The 19,154-nt window shown below is 48.0% G+C and overlaps 1 protein-coding gene and 1 long non-coding RNA gene across 7 annotated transcripts in view; one reads left to right on the top strand and one right to left on the bottom strand.

Moving 5' to 3' along the window:
* Positions 1–4,033: 4,033 nt before the first annotated feature.
* On the bottom strand, positions 4,034–15,381 carry LOC308254554. 2 transcript variants are annotated; one of them, XR_013961233.1, is made up of 3 exons: positions 14,711–15,381; positions 10,908–11,097; positions 4,034–5,336 (listed from the first exon to the last, which is right to left on the bottom strand). It is a non-coding gene; the product is annotated as an uncharacterized lncRNA (long non-coding RNA). The 2 variants fall into 2 exon arrangements; XR_013961234.1 differs by having other exon boundaries at positions 4,040–5,336; positions 10,908–11,102; positions 14,711–14,848.
* An 81-nt stretch (positions 15,382–15,462) lies between these two features.
* The window catches only part of VWA3A (von Willebrand factor A domain containing 3A), an 80,062-nt gene continuing 76,370 nt past the window's right edge, over positions 15,463–19,154 (top strand). For all 5 annotated transcript variants that reach the window (XM_080680732.1, XM_080680733.1, XM_080680736.1 and 2 more), the window contains exon 1: positions 15,463–15,591. In XM_080680732.1, the coding sequence (XP_080536858.1) occupies positions 15,578–15,591 (14 nt within the window). In that variant the 5' untranslated portion in view covers positions 15,463–15,577. The remainder of the gene's footprint in view (positions 15,592–19,154) is intronic.

A 19,154-nucleotide genomic window follows, 5' to 3' on the forward strand; every position in this document is an offset into this window, starting at 1 on the left:
GCCCTAAACAGGACAAAACAATTTTTTTTTTTTTTTTAGTTAACACATCTGTAATTATATTTTTATTGATTTTTTAGAGAGGGAGAGAGGGAAACATCACTGTGACAGGGAAACATCCATTGGCTGCCTCCTGCATGCCCACTACTGGGAATCGAACTGGCAACTCTTGGGTGCACTGGCAACTCTTGGGTGCATGGGTGCAACCATCTGTGCCACACTAACCAGGGCACCTGTAATTATTTTTAATGAGTATAGGAAATTAAAGTTTCCTCCCCTTAATCCACTCTCCAGACAGTTATTAGGTATATATATCTTGTTCAGTTTTAACAGAAGCAAGATCATTATACACATCTGCCACTACTTTTTTCTTAAACATATCTTTGTCAGGAAATACAGATCTTCATTTTAATGGGGCTGTAATATATATGTATATCTTGCCCTGTTAGTGTATATTTAGGTTGTTTCCAAGTTTTTGTTATTACAAATAATGCTGCTGTGAACTTAGACCTTAGATAACAGAAACTTCCCAAATATCATAGTAACCTGAAATTCTAATTGAAGCTTATCAACTACTCTTTAAGGCAATTCATCTTTTTAAAAGCACTGTGGTTAAGAAATAGTGTCATTCATTAAAATGAGCTGTTGTGGCTCAGTGGTTGTGTCATGCACCTGACAGGTTACCAGTTCAATTCCCCGTCTGGGCACATTCCCAGGTTTTGGTCTGGGTCCCCAGTAGGGGGCGCGCAGGAGGTGGCCAATTGATGTTTCTCATCAATGTTACTGTCTTTCCATCTCCCTTCTCTAAAAAAATAAATAAATAAATTGGCATTCATTAAAAGTTTGGAGAAATAAATGAACATTAAGTTCATGTTATGTGCTTCTCCATATGCTATCTTACTGTATCCTCTGCCTGTGGAGTAGGAGGAAGAATTTTATAGACTAGAAAAACTATGGATCAGAAGGGTGAACAATTAGACTCCTCAACAAAAGAGTGCACTGCTACTGCTTGATCACCAATCTATATATATAAAAGGCTAATATGCTAAGTGTCCCTCCGACCATCAGACTGGTTGCTATGATTTGCACTGACCACCAGGGGACAGGCGCTCAACGCAGGAGCTGCCTTGATGCGCACTGGCCATTTGCAAAGAAACAGAACCATGTACTTGGTGCCAACAAACCAACACGGTTCTCCCCAAGTGGGACACAGGCCCCGCCACCACCCTGAGCAACAGCCCACCAAGTTGCAGCCAACACTGTGGAGACCCCATGGCGCAAGATGCAGCCCACAGCCCAGCGCAGCCTGGAAACGGCCGCTGTGGGCACCAGGTAATGACATCACATAGCAACGCCTGGCTTCCTCTCCCTAGAGACTAGCCTCCTTGGAGTTTCTTCAGCCTAAGAACACGACTTGCCTCTATAGCCAGATGCAAACATTTTACACTTTAACCAAATGTCTGTCAAGTGTTTTCCCATGCCTCATCTCATTTGGTCCTCACAGAAGTACTGGAGTAGGTAGATAGGAGACTTGGTGGAATCCTATTTTCTTTTCATTAGCTGGGAAATGGAGATTTGGAAAGTTTAGAAACTTGCCCCACCTGAAAAGAAGAAATGGTGGACCTTGAAAATGACTTCAGGTTTCCTCACTGCGCAGAATATAGTCAAACACTGCTGCAGTTAAATATTTTACCCTTTGTTCTCCCTGCATGATCTACAATAATAATCTGCTTCGTGTTTATATTTACTGCTGTGTTGCTGACAATTACCTGAAAGAGAAGTTGGGTGCTTCACTGGGCTGGAAAAAGTTTAGCTACATCAGAAAGTGGGTCTAATTAAGCAAGTTTAATCTATCTACACTAATAAAAGAGAAACATGCAAATTGATGTCACTCTGCTACACCCACCAGCCAATCAGGAGTGAGTATGCAAATTAACCTAACAAAGATGGCGGTGGCCATGGAGCTGGAATGAGCAGGAAGCTTGGGTTGCCCCCGGCGATGGAGGAAGCCAAGCTTCCCACCCGCCCTGGCCTCTGCTCAAGGAGGGGCTGGGAGCCTGGGTCACCGGGGGGCATGGCCAGCCTGAAAATGGCCCTAAGCCCCTCACCCAAGCTGGCCATGCCCCATGGGGTGAGGGTCCCCGCTGGGGGGCATGGCCAGTCTGCAAACAGCAATCAGCCCCTCACCCAGGCTGACCAGGCACCCCAGTGGGAACCCCCACCCTGAAGGGGGTGTGGCCAGCTTGAAAACAGTCCTCAGCCCCTCACCCAGGCTGGCCATGCCCCCCCAATGGGAACCCTCACCCCATGGGGGTGTGGCCGGCCTGCAAACCACCACAGGCCCCTCACCCAGGCTGCCCCAAGGGAACCCCCACCCTAATCCGGGACACCCTTCAGGGCAAACCAGCTGGCTCCCACCTGTGCACCAGGCCTCTATATTAATAAAAGGGTAATATGCTAATTAGACTGGGAGACCTTCCAGGAAACCTTCTGGACATTCTTCTGGACAAAGCCATGGTGGCGGGGCCGAGGTAGAGGCGGTTAGAGGCCAAGAGGGAAGGGCAGTTGTGGGTGATCAGGCCAGGATGGGACAGCAGTTGTGGGTGATCAGGCTGGTGGGGGGGGGGCATTAGGGGTGATCAGGCCAGCAGGGGGGGGCAGTTGGGGTGAGCAGGCCATCAGTGGGGGTCAATTGGGAGTGATCAGGATAGCAGGGAGGGCAGTTTGGGGTGAGCAGGCCAGCAGGGCACAGTTGGGGGCTAGCAGGCCAGTGGGGAGGGCAGGTGGGGGCAAGCAGGCCAGCAGGGGGGGGCAGTTGGGGGCGAGCATGCTGGCACAGGGGGCAGTTGGGGGTGATCAGGCTGGCAGGGGGGGCACTTGGGGGTGAGCAGGCTGGCATGCAGAGTGGTTAGGGGCAATCAGGCAGGCAGGCAGGTGAGCGGTTAGGAGCCAGCAATCCCGGATTGCAAGAGGGATGTCCAACTGCCGGTTTAGGCCCAATCCCTGTAAACTGTCAGTAGGACATCCTTTGAGGGGTCCCAGATTGGAGAGGGTGCAGGCTGGGCTGAGGGACACCCTCCCGGTTCACGAATTTTGTGCACTGGGCCACTAGTGTGTGTGTGTGTGTGTGTGTATATATATATATATATATATATATATATATGGCTAAGTTGACTCACATATGCACGATACATATAAAGCTCTCGATGGTGCCAACTGCATGCGTGTGTTTCGATCTGTTATTGTTAATTGCAAATTTGGTTGACACTTCTATTATAGAGTAAGGGCGAATAGCAATATTAAAATATTTCTTCTAATTAATTTCCTCTCAATGTGCACCAGGCCACTGGTATTTATTAAAATTCTAACAACAAAACAAAGGGGTGTACCCAAAGTCCTATAACTTGTAACTGGTGAATTGGGTTTCAAATGTAGCTTCCCTGACTTCAAATCTAGGACTATTTCTGCTGTCCCACATTACCAGTTTGGCTCGTCAGAAGGATATAAAAATAGCTTGTCCCAGTTTCATGACATGATTCCTTGGCTCAGGCATGAGCAGCTAACTCTGGTTTGCTGCTTCTGGTTGTGGATAAAACCACCATGAAAGGTAGTCCTTCTTAGAAACAATCTGTGAATGCTACATATTCTGTTGGGGGGAAAACAGTAGGTTAAGTTATTAAGTTTGTGTTTAATCTTCCATCATTTCCCTCTTGTTGTCAAGCTTTATCCTGGAGCTGTCGCTAAGCAGGACTGTAACTTCCTTGATTGGTGAGCAACATGATGCCATCCATTGATTTTGTTGGGACTCTTTTGGGAGTTAAGCACCCAGGACATTTTCCCAAACAGGCTATCAACTAGTTCCCTTCCACCTTGTTAGTGGGAAATCTATCCGTTATTGAGTTACCATGGAAGTTATGCAAAGGTCCAGGGCTCAAACATTAGGAAGGTTCCTCCAGTAGTTTGTCATCTTGTAACCAGACAATCAGTGGGTCCATTCAGCCTGTCACTACTTGAGCCAATTAAGCAGAGACAGGGTTGAATCATATGAACGTTTATTCCAATACTGCCAGCAGCATGGAAGAGCAGCAGGTCATCCACAAACATCTGCTCTGCACCCACCATAAGCCGGCTGCTTATATTGGGTAGAAGGACAAAGATGACATGGGGAAGTAGGCAAAAGGGCTGGGGTCTTCAAAGGGCTAGCGGCTCTGGTTTCTGCAATAGGTTGCTAATCTTTCCATGATAATAGGAAGCTGCAAATGATGGGCTGCATTTCCAGGTGAGCTCCCAGGTCCCGTGTGTAACTGCCAGCCACGTTAGAATGTGCCTTCCTTAATCAAAATAAAATAAACAATCACGGTTAACAGAGCATGATTAATATTTCTTACAATCTAGCTGGTTCCCAATATCCTATTTCTGCCCCTATCAATCTGTCTGCTCTTATTACTGCTGAGACCTAACTGTCCCAGGCTGAATGGGACTGTCCCAGTAGTTCTGTGTCCAACCCACAAGTGGGTCATGGTCAGCTCTGGTGAGCTGGGAACCCCTATGCCTGTGGACTTTCTCCCTGCGGACACCAGGACTCATTTCCTCATAGGCTTTGCCATCTCACCGAAGTGTTGCTACCAAACACTGAGCAACTCCCTGCTCCCTCTGATTTTCACATCTCTGATTCCTTGACCTCTGGGGATTATCCTCATCCCCTTTGGCTTCACACAAAGGTATATTTGCCATGTCCCCTTCTTTGGTAAAAAAGACACAAAATCCAGCTCTTTTATTTGGAAAACTGCCCTTAGGCCACATGGTTTCTCTGGCTCCATGGCTGGATACAAGCCAACCTGGCCAAGTCAGTGCTAGGTTCAGGAATAGGCATGTCATGTGACCAACCCCAATACTGGGACTTTGTTGAAACTCCTGGGAAAGTGGTGTTCTCCTTAAAGGTTGCTAAGTTGTGTGGGGAAAGAATAGTGCTGCTGGCAGCCAAGCCAGCCCTCAGGAAGAGCCTGCCTGAGAGCACCGCCATCACAGGTGCAAGGAAGCTGAGAGGTGGAGACCGATTTCCATGACCATCGCTTCAGCCTGTGAGCCAGCTACTCCAGAGCCAGAACTACCCCTGGGCTTTTCTGTTATTTCAGCAAATTCCCTTTTTCCTTGAGCCGGTTTGAGTTGCGTTTCTGTCTCTTTTAACCAAAAGAATCTTGATACACTTCCACTTTACTCTTGACATACAGCCCCTACTTCCCATGCTCTGACATGTCACTGTGGTATTTCAATTCTTGGATCAGGCTTAGAACTGTTCACTCCAGGCTACTGCTTCTCAGCGCATCACAAAGCACCTGCTGCTGGTTTGAAATGGAGGTAAGAAGTAAAACAAAATACAAGTTAATATCTAAAAGTATGTATCACATAATAACCTTACCTTAGTCTGGGCTACTGTGACAAAATACCACAGGTGGCTTCTAAAAACCAATTTAACTATGTGCTAACTAAATTGTGGTGATCATTTTACAGTATATACAGATATAAAATCATTGTGTTGTACACATGAAACTAATATGTTGCATGTCAATTAGATCTCAATTTTTAAAAAACAAAGCGGGTCTTAGATTGCTAAGAACAAAATCATAAAGTCACTACTAGCTGCTCATTCCAACACACGAGGATTATAGGGACTCGAAGCTGCACAGTAGTTACTACTGTACTTATTAAAAGTTAAAAGACCGGAGAAACCAAGATGGCGGCATAGGTAAGCACCTAAACTGCTGCCCCGCACAACAATTTCAAAACTACAACTAAAAGATAGAATGGACACCATCCAGAACCACAGGAAAGCTGGCTGAGTGGAAATTCTACAACTAGAAGGAAAGAGGAAAGCTCACATAGAAGGAGCAGCAAGGAGCTGAGGTACGGAGACACCCGCCAGCAGAGAGGAAGGGCGGTGGAGTGCCGGGCTGGCTTTCTCTGGTGGGAGGGGGAAAGAAGCCCCTGACTGCACTGAACCCCAGTTCCGACTGCACTGAACCTCAGTTCCAGGCAAAACCCTGTGGACCTAGGCTCATACAGGGGGAGTTTGGACTGTCAGGTAGAGAGAAAGGTACACGGAGACTCAGAGACTCAGGGGAGCCGCGGCAGCAGGGGTCTGGAGGCGCGAGTGTGCACAAAGACTGACTGCGGAGGTTACCACAGGCTATCCCTAGCGGAAGGGAGTCAGAAGCTCCTGACTGCACTGAACCCCAGTTCCGACTGCACTGAACCGCAGTTCCGGGCGGCCCCTGGGGACCCACGCTCTTACGGGGGAAATCTGGACTGTAAGGCGGAAACTCGGGAACCACGGAAGGCAGAGGTTTGGAGACTCACGCCCAAGGCCAAGGCCAACAGGAAGCCAAGACTGACTGCCCTGCCCTGAGACTCCACCCCTTCCAAGCTGAGCAGAGGCTTTTGCAATCTGGCAAGGCTAATCCTATAAGGCTGTCTCTAGCACCGAAAATCTCCCAGTGTAGCCACAGCTGATCCTCACAGCCAACTGGCCTGCAGGTCAGTTCCTCCCAGTGATACCAACAACAATCAAGACTTAACTACAACAAGGCTGTACACACAGTTCACAAAGAGGTGCACCAAGAGTGTCCACCTCAGGTTAACTTGGGAGGCCGACCCACGGGGCCATATAGGAAACCTAGCACACAAAGCTACTCTACCAACTCAGGTAAGCAGTGAAAAATGGGGAGACGAAGAAACAGATCACAAACGAAAGAAATGGAGGAAAACAAATGACTGGATACAGAATTCAAAACCATGGTTATAAGGCTCTTCAAGAATATCCTAGAAAAGGCTGATAAATATAACGAGACCCTCGAAGATATGAAAAAGAACCAACTAGAAATTAAACATACACTGACTGAAATAAAAAATATCAACAGCAGACGAGAGGAACGCAAGAATCAAGTCAAAGATTTGAAATACAAAGAAGCAAAAAACACTCAACCGGAAAAGCAAAAAAAAGAAAAAAGAATCCAAAAAGTTGAAGATAGTGTAAGAAGCCTCTGGGACAAATTCAAGCGTACCAACATCAGAATTATGGGGGTGCCAGAAGAAGAGAGAGAGCAAGATACTGAAAACCTATTGGAAGAAATAATGACAGAAAACTTCCCCGACCTGGTGAAAGAAATAGACTTACAAGTCCAGGAAGCGCACAGAACCCCAAACAAAAGGAATCCAAAGAGGACCACACCAAGACACATCATAATTAAAATGCCAAGAGCAAAAGACAAAGAGAGAATATTAAAAGCAGTAAGCGAAAAACAGTTAATTACCTACAAGGGAGCACCCATACGATTGTCAGCTGATTTCTCAACAGAAACTATGCAGGCCAGACATGACTGGCAAGAAATATTCAAAGTGATGAATAGCAAGAACCTACAACCAAGATTACTCTACCCAGCAAAGCTATTATTCAGAATGGAAGGTCAGATAAAGAGCTTCACAGATAAGAAAAAGGTAAAGGAGTTTATCACTACCAAACCAGTATTATATGAAATGCTGAAGGGTATTCTTTAAGAAGAGAAAGAAAAAAGTAAAGAGAAAAATTATGAACAACAAATACATATCTATCAACAAGTGAACCTAAAAATCAAGTGAATTAAAAATCTGCGGAACAGAATAACTGGTGAATATAATAGAATCCGGAGCATAGAAAGGGAGTGGACTGACAATCCTTGGGGGGAAAGGGGTGTGGTAGGTGTGGGAAGAGACTGGACAAAAAGCATACACCTATGGATGAGGACAGTGTGGGGGGAGGTAAGGGCAAAGGGTGGGGTGGGAACTGGGTGGAGGGGAGCTATGGGGGGAAAAAGGAGAAACAATTGTAATAATCTGAACAATAAAGATTAAATAAAAAAGTTAAAAGACCTTTGGAATTTTTTCAGATTAAAAAATATCAGGCCCCACCTGGGTAGTTCGCTTAGTTGGAATGTTGTCCTGTACACCAAAGAGGTTACGGGTGCGATTCCTGGTCAGGGCACATACCTGGATTGCAGGTTCTAAACCTGGTCGGAGCGGATACAGGAGGCAATTGATGTATGTCTCTCTCTCTTTCTCTCTAAAATCAATAGACATATTCTCGGTGAGGAGTAAAAAAAAAAAAAATTGCCTGGCTGGGATGGCTCAGTGGTTGAGCATTGACCCATGAACCATGAGGTTACCAGTTCAATCCCAGTCAGGGCACATGCCTGGGTTGCGGGGCCCATCCCCAGTAGGGGACATGCAGGAGGCAGCCGACTGATGTTTCTCTCTATCCCTCTTCCCCTCTCTCTAGAAGCAATAAAAACATTTAAAATAATAATAATTAAGGTGCTTACACTATATACTATATAACAGCAGTTGACAACCTTTCAGACCTCATGGACCGACCACCGTGGTCCAAGGACCACCATTTGATGACCACTGCTATATAAATCCCCATCAGAGACTGAGGCAGCATTCCCTAATCACAAAACATCTAAAGAGTCACATTAAAAAGAATAAATTGTGCCCTGCCCAGTGTTGCTAAGTGATTAGAGTGTTGGCCTGTGCAGCAAAGGACCTTGGGCTTGATTCATGGTCAAGAGCATGTACCTGGGGTGCAGGTTTAATCCCTGGTTCCTGTTGGAGTTTGTGTGGGAGGCAACCAATCAATGTGTCTCCCTCACATTGATGTTTCTCTGTCTCCCTTCTAATCTTTTTTTTTTTTTTTTGCACTTAGGGTATTCTCAAGTAGTTTTTTGTTTTTAATTTTTATTTTTAATAAATCTTTATTGTTCAGATTATTACAGGTGTTCCTCTTTTTTTCCCCCCATAGCTCCCCTCCACCTGATTCCCCACCCCACCCCACCCCATGCCCTTACCCCCCGCCACTGTCTTCATCCATAGGTGTAAGATTTTTGCCCAATCTCTTCCCGCACCCCTCACACCTCCTTCCCCCTGAGAATTGTCAGTCCACTCCCTTTCTATGCCCCTGATTCTATTATATTCAACAGTTTATTCTGTTGATCAGATTTTTTATTCACTTGATTTTTAGATTCACTTGTTGGTAGGTATGTATTTGATGTCATTTTGTTGTTCATAATTTTTATCTTTACCTTTTTCTTCTTCCTCTTCTTAAAGAATACCCTTCAGCATTTCATGTAATCCTGGTTTGGTGGTGATGAACTCCTTTAGCTTCTGCTTGTCTGTGAAGCTCTTTATCTGACCTTCAACTCTGAATGATAGCTTTGCTGGGTAGAGTAATCTTGATTGTAGGTTCTTGCTATTCATCACTTTGAATATTTCTTGCCATTCCCTTCTGGCCTGCATAGTTTCTGTTGAGAAATCAGCTGACAGTCATATGGGTACTCCCTTGTAGGTAACTAACAGTTTTTCTCTTGCTGCTTTCAAGATTCTCTCTTTGTCTTTTGCCCTTGGCATTTTAATTATGATGTGTCTTGGTGTGGTCCTCTTTGGATTCCTCTTGTATGGGGTTCTGTGCGCTTCCTGGACTTGTAAGTCTATTTCTTTCACCAGGTAGGGAAAGTTTTCTGTCATTATTTCTTCTAATAGGTTTTCAATATTTTGCTCTCTCTCTTCTTCTGGCACCCCAAAAATTCAGATGTTGGTACACTTAAAGTTGTCCCAGAGGCTTCTTACACTATCTTCATATTTTTTGATTCTTTTTTCTTTTTGTTTTTCTGGTTGGGTGTTCTTTGTTTCCTCATATTTCAGATCTTTGGTTTGATTCTTGGGATCCTTTGATCTACAGTTGAATTTCTGTATATTCTTTATTTCAGACAGTGTATGCTTAATTTCTGACTGGTCCTTTTCCATTTTTTTGGCATTCTCATTAAGATCCTTAAAGGTCTCACTAAGTTCCTCAGCGGTTTTTAGAAGATTCTTGAGTAACCTTATAAATGTGGTTCTGAACGCTATGTCATCCAGTAGTTTGCTTTCCTCCATTTCTTTCATTCGTGACATGTTTCTTTGTCTCCGCATTTTGGCTGCTTCCCTGTGTTGATGGAGTGGCTTTGTGTGGTAGGTGACCTATAGGGGCCAGTAGCTCAGCCTCCCCAATCACCTGAGGTGGACGCTCTTGGTACACCCCCTTGTGGGCTGAGTGCAAAGTCTTGGTGTAGTTAAGCCTTGATTGCTGTTGGTACACTGGGAGGAATTGACCTCCAGGCCAATTGGCTGTGAGGACCCGCTGTGTCTATAATGGAAGAACTGCTGCGCTGGAGACACGCTTATGGTGCAGGCCTTGTTTCAGTGGGGCTTTGGTGCTCACTGAGTCTGCCTCTTGAATGTGTCACTTATGGATGTGAGGAGTTGAAATCTGGTGTCTCACACTGACCATTAGGTACACTGGCTTCTGGATCTCCAATGGGGTGCAGGTCAGCTACTGTCTGAGGCCACCCAGCAGGAGCTACAGCGAGAACTACAGTTTTCTCCTCTTTGCTTGGGGTTTGGAGGTTTTGGAGCTGTCTGACCCGGGCTGCAAGTTTGCTAGGTTAAGCTGCAATAGGGCAGGCCATTCATATGCTAAAGCCACTGCTTGGAGCTTGGGTGGGTTTGTAGATTGTGTGGGGCGGGGTCTCAGGGCGTCACTAGGCTAGGGAGTGGCAAACAGTGATGGCTGCCAGTTAGCCGGCTCTGTGTCTCCAACCGCGTCCCCGCGTCTCGCACCCCAGCACAGTAAACAATTATTCCTGTGTGCAGCCCTGCAAGCAAGCCACTCTCACTTTCTGACCCAATGGCAGACAGTCCAGCTTCTCCCCGTAGGAGTTTGGGTTCCCCGCATCTCCCCAGAAACTGGAGTTCGGAGTAATCGGGAGCTTGTCTCCCTTCGGGTTGGAAAAAAGCAGCACTCCCAGTCGCCCGTCGCCAGCCCGATTCGCGTGCCTCCGTACCTCAGCTTTTCAGCGCTTGTGCACGTCTCAATGCTCCTTTCTCTTTCCTTCTAGTTGTAGAACTTCCACTCAGCCAGCTTTCCCGTGGTTCTGGGTGATAGACGTTTTGTCTTTTAGTTGTAGTTTTGAAATTGTGTGAGGCAGCAGTTTAGGTGTTTACCTACGCCGCCATCTTGGATCCTCCTCCCTTCTACTCTTAAAAAAAAAAATCAATGGAAAAAATATCCTCAGATAAGGATTAAAAAAATAAATTTTAAAAAAAATTGTAACTAACCTCATGCTAGTTCAAATCATTCTGTCACCAAGTGAGCCTGCTGTGAACTTCAATCTTTCTTTTTTTTTAATTGAATTTATTGGGGTTACATCTATATATATAAAAGCCTAAGCGACCATTTGCCCGGTAGCTATGACATGCAATGACCACCAGGGGGCAGATACTCCAACTAGTAGAGGAGGCAGCCCAATTCCTCACGGAATTGGCCATGGGTTAGGTTGCTGCTGGGGCACTGTCAGCCCCCATCTGCTTCACCTGCACCCCAGACCCATCGTGGGACGTCGGAGGCCTGGTGCATGGATTTGTGCAGCAGTGGGGTCCCTTGGCCTGGCCTGCGCCCTCTCTCAATCTGGGACCCCTTGGGGGATGTCGGAGAGCCAGTTTCAGCCCAACCCCCGCAGGCCAGTACAAGGGACCCCACAGGTCACTGATGCACTGGGCCTCTAGTTGGTTAACAAAATTATATAGGTTTACGGTATACAACTTAAAACATTTAGTTTTAGGGTATTTTACTTTTAAAGTCCCTGAATTCATACGTTTTACTTTTGTGTCTTTATCTTACAGAAATGAAATTTCAGTACACAAAGCTGTAAAACCATGGTCATTTCAACATTGCTTTAAAAAGGTTTATTTCTCACACTTCTGGAAACGGGGAGTGCAAGACCAGGTTGCCCCATGGCAGCCCTCTTCTGGGTGGCAGACTTCTCCGGTCCTCGCATGGTGGGAGGGGGCTGGGGAGCTCTGCCTGCCCTTTCCTTAATACAGGCACTGATCCCATTCACAGGGGATTCTCATGAGGACTCATCTCCGAATTCCATTACCTAAGGCAGTGGTCGGCAAACTCATTAGTCAACAGAGCCAAATATCAACAGTACAATGATTGAAATTTCTTTTGAGAGCCAAATTTTTTAAACTTAAACTTCTTCTAATGCCACTTCTTCAAAATAGACTTGCCCAGGCTGTGGTATTTTGTGGAAGAGCCACACTCAAGGGGCCAAAGAGCTGCATGTGGCTCGCGAGCCGCAGTTTGCCGACCACTGACCTAAGGGGTTGAGTTTCTGTCAGAGGCAGCAGGACCCTGCTCAGCACTGCTGCTCTGAGCTGTTCTGAGCCCATGTCGTCTACATTCTTTCCATTCGACTACGCCAAACACAGGGCTGGTTCTTCCTCGAACCCTGCCCACTGTAATGACTGTTGGGAACTTAGTCTACGTTCCTCCTTTATCCTCTGCTCGCTAGTCACAGGTGTCAGGTCCGAGCCCCTCTGCCTGGGGCTGGACTTCCTAGGACGCCGGGTCTTAGACGGAGAAGCCATGAGAGGCTCTGGGTGTATAAGGATGAGTCTTTATTGCAGAAGCCAGTGGCCACATAGCCATCAGACAGAACAGTCCTTCATAACAGTGTCCATAAAACAGGCAGCTGCACACCGGCTGGTAAATACATATCTTTCCTACAAAAAGCAGCATTATCTCTGTACCCACAGCTGTTACCTGAGCAGCCGGACCCTCCACCTCACATCGTAGTGGCACCTAAGCTCTGCCTCCGCAGCTTCTGCCTCCCTGCCCAGAACACTGGCTGGGTAACCTGGTAGCTGTCTGAGCTCTCTCTGAACTCTTAGCCTTGAATAGTAGCAGCCCCAGCTCTCAGCTCCGTCTGAGCGCTCCGCCCTTCTCTTCCTAGCTGCTCTCTCTAACAGATTCCTGGTCAGTAACCTGTGCTAGTGTATTACTCCAGAGAGAAAGGCTAGTTGCCAACAGTGACAGCAATCATGTGGCTACAGAAGGGCACAGTGTCCTTGCACCTGCTCATGGTGTCTTGGCCTTGGGCACCCCGATTAGGCTCATGCTCAGAAAGGCCTTGGCCATTCTGGTGTATTGACCACAAAGCCTCTGTGCTCCCATTGGCCTTGACTATCCGGGGACCCTGGCGTGGTTCCCACAGTTTCCAACAGGAATTTTGGTGGGACACAAACATTTAGACCATAGCAAATATATTTGGGACAATGGTACCAGGTTAGCACTCCTAAATAAAGATCAGAGATCATTTGACCTTGATCAGGTACCAAGAACCTAAGGTAAGAGCCGAAACCGGTTTGGCTCAGTGGATAGAGCGTCGGCCTGCGGACTGAAGGGTCCCGGGTTCGATTCCGGTCAAGGGCATGTACCTTGGTTGCAGGCACATCCCCAGTGGGGGCTGTGCAGGAGGCAGCTGATCGATGTTTCTCTCTCATCGATGTTTCTGACTCTCTATCCCTCTCCCTTCCTCTCTGTAAAATATCAATAAAATATATTAAAAAAAAAAAAAAAAGAACCTAAGGTAAGAGAAAGAGAAGTTCCTACTGTGCTTCAATCCCTTACTGAAAGGGTTAAAGAGAATAAAACGGGACAGAGGAAACTTACTGTGCTTAGCAGATATCTTGCAGAAAGCTTGCAGCCTTTGCATAGCCTAGCTCAGATAACCAGAAGACGCCTGGCCCGGGAGGAACAAGGACAAACCGGACCCTTACGTCCGCAGAGCGGCAGCAGCCAGCAAGGATTAATAAAAGTCTGCCTCCCCCTTCAGTCTCCGCTAACGCTTTTTTGTCGGACTCAGCCCACCTGCACCCAGGTAACTGGAATAAAAATCTCTTTCGATACAATATGGCCTCGTGTTCTAGGTGCGGGATCCCGGCCCACTCCGAACCTTTCACTTACTAGTGCATGGGGCCCATGGTGAGCCGAATATGGTCTGATGATTACTGAGCAGAATGGTGCCTGGACACATAGCTTTCCTCATGGCTGGTTACACAGCCTGAAAAACTTACTCTGCTTTATCCATCTGCTCAAACTCATCCAGATTATGTGTGTCATGTAAGCTCAAGCAGAAAAAAAAGCAGTGACGACTTTGCAATACTGGGTTTTACTTTGTAAGATGCTGAAAACTGATGCAGCCATCCTGGCCAGCGTGGTTGAGTGGTTGAGTGTCATCCTGTGGACGGAGAGCTCTTTGGTTTGATCCCGGGTCAGGCAGGCTTGCGTTTTCAGGCTTGACCCCAGTAGGAGGCATGCAGGAGGCAGCCCGTCCATGTAGCTCTCTCTCATCAATGTTTATCTCCCTCTCTCTTCCTCTCTCTCTAAAATCATTAACAGTCTGGCCCGTGTGGCTGTGCATTGACCCAGGAACCAAGAGTTCACCCGTTCGATTCCCAGTCAGGGCAAGGGCTGGGTTTCGGACTCGATCCTCAGTAGAGGGTGTCCAGGAGGCAGCGGATCTAGGATGTTTCTCTCTCATGGATGTTTCTATCTCTATCCCCCCCACCCCAAAATCAATAACAACATTTAAAAATCAGTAACATTTTTTTAAAAAAAACACACCTATGTACTCAGGAGCAAAGGAAGTTGTGAGGGTGGTTAACTATGTGTCTCAGCCTAGTGTCTCCAAAAATGGCCTCTAAGCGAGCCACCCCTTCCCCCCGGGGATTGCCAGGGACCCACCCTGTTCACGGAGTAGCCGCTGGTGGTTGGTTGCTCTCGGCCTCATGTGAGTCTTACCTCTTCCGCCTTGCAGGTGTTGACCAAATGCCCTGGATTTACACCTGCTGCTTCGGCCCAGGACTGCTGTGCAGTTGGGTTTTGTTTCTGACCTGCCTCCGGAGCCACTGCTGGGGTCAGCCTCTGAGGGGTCTCTACACACCAGGACTCCCACCAGCGGCGTGTGCTCTAAATTATAACATTCCAGGTTCAGAAAGGGAAGACGGCGATTCGAGAAATGGCCTGGAGAAGAAAAACGCAGGGCAGACCCTCAGCGGTGGACAGGCCGGTAAACCGGCAGCCCTTCCTTTCTCTCCAGTCCAGCTGCGGGGGAGGGCTGGTTACATCATAATCCCTGGGCCATCGTCAGAGGTTGGGGCCTCCGTCTCCGGAGGGAGAGTGTGTTTTCTTCGCCAGCAGCCAGAGGACTCGGAAGGCACCGGGTTTGGGAACCATTGCAGTAGCCGCTCTTCTGAGGCTAGGAGGCCCCGAGCCCGCTGTGCCATTAGCCCGGCTCAGCGGGGTGCAGCTGCCGGGCCTCCCCGGCCCCAGGCCTAGGTTGCGCCCGGTTCTCTGCTCTCTGCGCTCCCACCGCCGGCGGCAGCTCGCTCGGGGCTCTGCGGACCTAAGCAGGTCGCTGGACCCAGGTCCCTTTCCTATTCCCAGGCTTTTGTGGTGGCGAAGCGCCGAGTGCCCTGGGGAGGCGGTTCACAAAGCGGCAGTCCCCGCCCCCGCCTCCGGCTGCATTGGCGCCGCCGTTACCTTGGAGACCAGCTAACGCTTCCCGGCCGGGCAAGCTCAACATTCCGCTGCTTAGAGCGCAGAAGGGAACCAGACAAAGCCGAGTCCTGCGATTGCAGGGCTCTTCTCCTGGAGATGGAGACGTGAATGGAGACAGTCAGGTGAGGGCCAGGGCTGCCAGAGGCGGTCAGTGAGGGGGGGAGGGGGCACGCTAAGCTCTGGACTGAGAGGAAGTATTGGGAGCCCGGGGTCTTAAGCATCTGCTCCCTCCATGCCAGGCATTGTGCCAGGTATTGGGGGTACAACAGTAGACAATGACAACTTGGTGTGAAAGAGGGGTGTGGGTGGCAATTGGAGAACACTATCTTCTCACTGGGACTTGCGGGGGCAGCAAATGGGGTTCAGGAGAGACTTTCTGAGTTTTCTTGTCAAACAGAAATGGCAAAGGATATTTCTAGAAGTTGTTCCAACTTGAGCAAAGAAAGGCATAAATAGCAAGGGCATAAATAGTAAGCGCGCCAGGGACCCTGGAAGGATGAGAGGAGGTAGAGGGGTAGCAAGGGCCAGAGCCTGACGGAGTGGTAAGACCTGCAAAGCATGTTCCTGTGGTCCCCCAGGGCCCTGGGGACCCATGGCTGGGTCTAAACGGGCAGCAAGGCGAGCAGTTCTGCATGTTGGGAAGATGTTCCAGCAGCAGAATGTAAAATGGGTTGGGTGGGGGCCAGACGAGAGGTTATTTGGCAGTTAAAAAATGCCAACCCGGGGGTGGCTTTCTTTTGGATAAACATTTAGGAGACTCTGAGATGCAGCTGTTAGCAAAACAGGAAGTTAGCTGGCATTCTTTTGTCCCCCACTCAGGGCTACCTCTCCCCTTAACCAAGGTCCATTTTTCATGTTCCCTTCCTGTAATCATTCCCCTGAGTGAGGTGGCCCACCCTTGTCAAAACTCAACCTGTCCTGAGTACATTTATTCAACAAATATTTGGGGGGAGCTACTATGATCTAGGCATTGTTTTTTGCAAAAGCATTCTAGCTTCCAACCTAAGTCCCTGTCCCCGTGGGTCTTACCTCCAGTGGGTTTATGAGGAGACACAAAAAATACCATTAGATGATGGGACCTGCTAAGGATTAAAGAAAGGGCAGAGGCACTGCTCTGAGGTGGGTGCTCAAAACAAGCCTCCCTGATGAGGTTTCCTTTGACACAGCAGAAGGGCTGTGTTCCCTGCACCTCGGCCTCCCCCAGCCAGCGCTCCCTGCTCCCAGGCCTCCGTAAGTGTGTGTGGAAGGAAGGATTGCCTGAGTCACGGAGGTGCTTGGAGAGGCAGCACTTGCCATACCAAGTGCTCCGTTTCCCTGGTGCCTGGCAGTTTACAGGGCCCTTTCACATTCTTGGTCTTATTGGGTCCCCTTAGCGACGGGTTGAAGTAGGCAGGGCAATTAGTCATCCCACTTCCATTCTGCAGAGAAAGGAACAAACAGAAGTCCAGGGCTCTTCTAAGCACACACGCTACATTGTTCTGCAACCCTCCTCCACCAGCCCACACAGGGCACCCCGAATCCAGTCCTGCAGGCCTCTGAGCTCATTAGGGGGAACCTGTCCCTGGAATGGAGTGGAGACGAGGAGTGTCCACTCTTTATGAGGTGTTGCTTTTTCAGCAGTGTTTCTCTGCCGCTAAGTCTCCCAGCAAAGCGTACTGACGTGAAGCCAGTTGTGTTTTTTAAGACATTGCCACATTATCTTGGTGCTTCCCAAAAGACAAGGCATCCCCTGAGTAAAGGATTAAAGTAAAGGATTAAAGACCCTAAAGAAAAAAGCGAGTTGCCACACCATCATTAGGCTTCAAGCTGCGTCTCCACGGGGAGTTTCTCACTTGCTAGAAGTTGCCAATATTTTTTTTGGTTGCAAATGGCAGAAACTCCAGTGAGCTAACTTAAGCAAAAAAGGTTGGGAATTATAAAGAACATGGTCTCTCAGGCAGGTACCTCATGGAATCTGAGAGCAGGAAGTGAAGTCAGTTCTCACAAGTGCTTGGGATCAGTAATGAGAAATTCAAGACCTAAAGCAGTTTCGCAATCTCCTCCTCTCCCTTCACCTCCCATCTCAAAATATTTATCATCTGTGGTCCCTGCTCTCATGTCAGTTACAACCGAAAGGAGAGAGACACCAATTCTTCGGAATCACACTAGTGTGTCATTCTAAAGGAAAATAAGTCTCTGAAAGAAAGGGATACGTCCTCTGAGTTTCTGTAACACAAAGGAACCTGCAGGAAAGTGAGATGCTCAAGAAGACTTCCCAAGGAAATGATATCTGAGCTGAAATTTCAAGGAGGAGTAGGTTGGTAGAAGATGTTCCAGAGCACATCAGAAGGCCCTGTGGTTAGCCCTGGCTGGTTTGGCTCAGTGGATGGAGCGTCGGCCTGTGGACTGAAGGGTCCCGGGTTTGATTCCAGTCAAGGGCACATGCTCATGTTGGGGCTCGATCCCTAGTATGGGGTGTGCAGGAGGCAGCCGATCAATGATTGTCATCATTGATGTTTCTGTCTCTCTCTTTCTCTCCCTTCCTCTCTGAAAGCAATAAAAAAAATATTTTCTAAAAGGCCCTGTGGTTAAAGGAACTGTGGCACTCGGGAATTGAAGGGAGAGCAGTGGTGAAGTGGGAAAACTGGAGAGGTAGGCAGGTAGCAGCCAGACCATGTGAGGCCTCAGATGCCACTGGATCTTACTCGTCATCCTAGAAATGAAAGGAAGTCTTTGAACAGTTTTAAGCAGGAGAGAGAAGCATGACATTGGATTTGCGTCTTTAAACGATCACTTGAGCTTTCGTAAGGAGAACATATTGTAGGGAAGGAGGCCAGTTAGGGGCTAGTGACGTTGTCTATGGCAGAGATGACTGGCCTGGACAAGAGAAATGTCAGTGGAGACAGATTAGTGGAGAGACAGACAAGAGCAGGTGAGGGATTGGACATGGGGCATGAGGGGTCAAGAACAAGTCCTAGGTTTCTGACTCAGAGGTAGATGGGTGGTGAGTCTTTTCTCTAAACTAAATAATAAAAGGAAGATAGATGGCCTTCCTTTGTAGAGAGTATGAATTGGTCTTGGCCATGTTGAATGTGACGTTCTCCAGATGAAAATGTCCAGTGTCAGTGAACAGCCAGGTCTGGAGCCACAGCGGGTCTGGGCTTTTGACACACATTGGGAGTCATTGTTGTATAGGTGATAGTTGAAGCCATGGACAAGGATAAGATTGCCCAGGAAAAGAGGAAGTTCATGAATTAGCCTGGAAGAACACTCAGCAATGGAGGAGGACCCTGCATAGGAGACCGAGAAGGTGCGGGCGGAAAGAGAGGAGGAAGCCTGGAGAGAGCGGCCACAGAAGCCAGGCAGGCAGTGGCCACTAACTCCACTTTTCCCTGAAGACAGGCTTTTCCTGCTTCCGACGCTTCCCAAAGAATCTTGGATCCGTGTCGACCACGGAGTCAACGAGCTGAGAGAGGCAGGCTGTGGGGCTCAGCCCTCTGAGTGCAGATGTGGTTCTCAGAGAAAAAAAATCAATCTTATCTCAGTATTTTCCTTCCCCATCTTCTCAAAATCGCTATGGTCACTTGTTGTCCCCTCTTTCTCATGCAGCCTTCCCCATACTCTTAACATGGCCACCTCCTTTTCATCCTTCAATAAGGTGTAGCTCAGCCAGTGAGGCTTAGTGATTGAGCGTCCTTCTAGGAAC

This window comes from Plecotus auritus (assembly GCF_963455305.1).
Source record: "Plecotus auritus genome assembly, chromosome: 7".
In the NCBI taxonomy this organism is placed as follows: Eukaryota; Metazoa; Chordata; class Mammalia; order Chiroptera; family Vespertilionidae; genus Plecotus; species Plecotus auritus.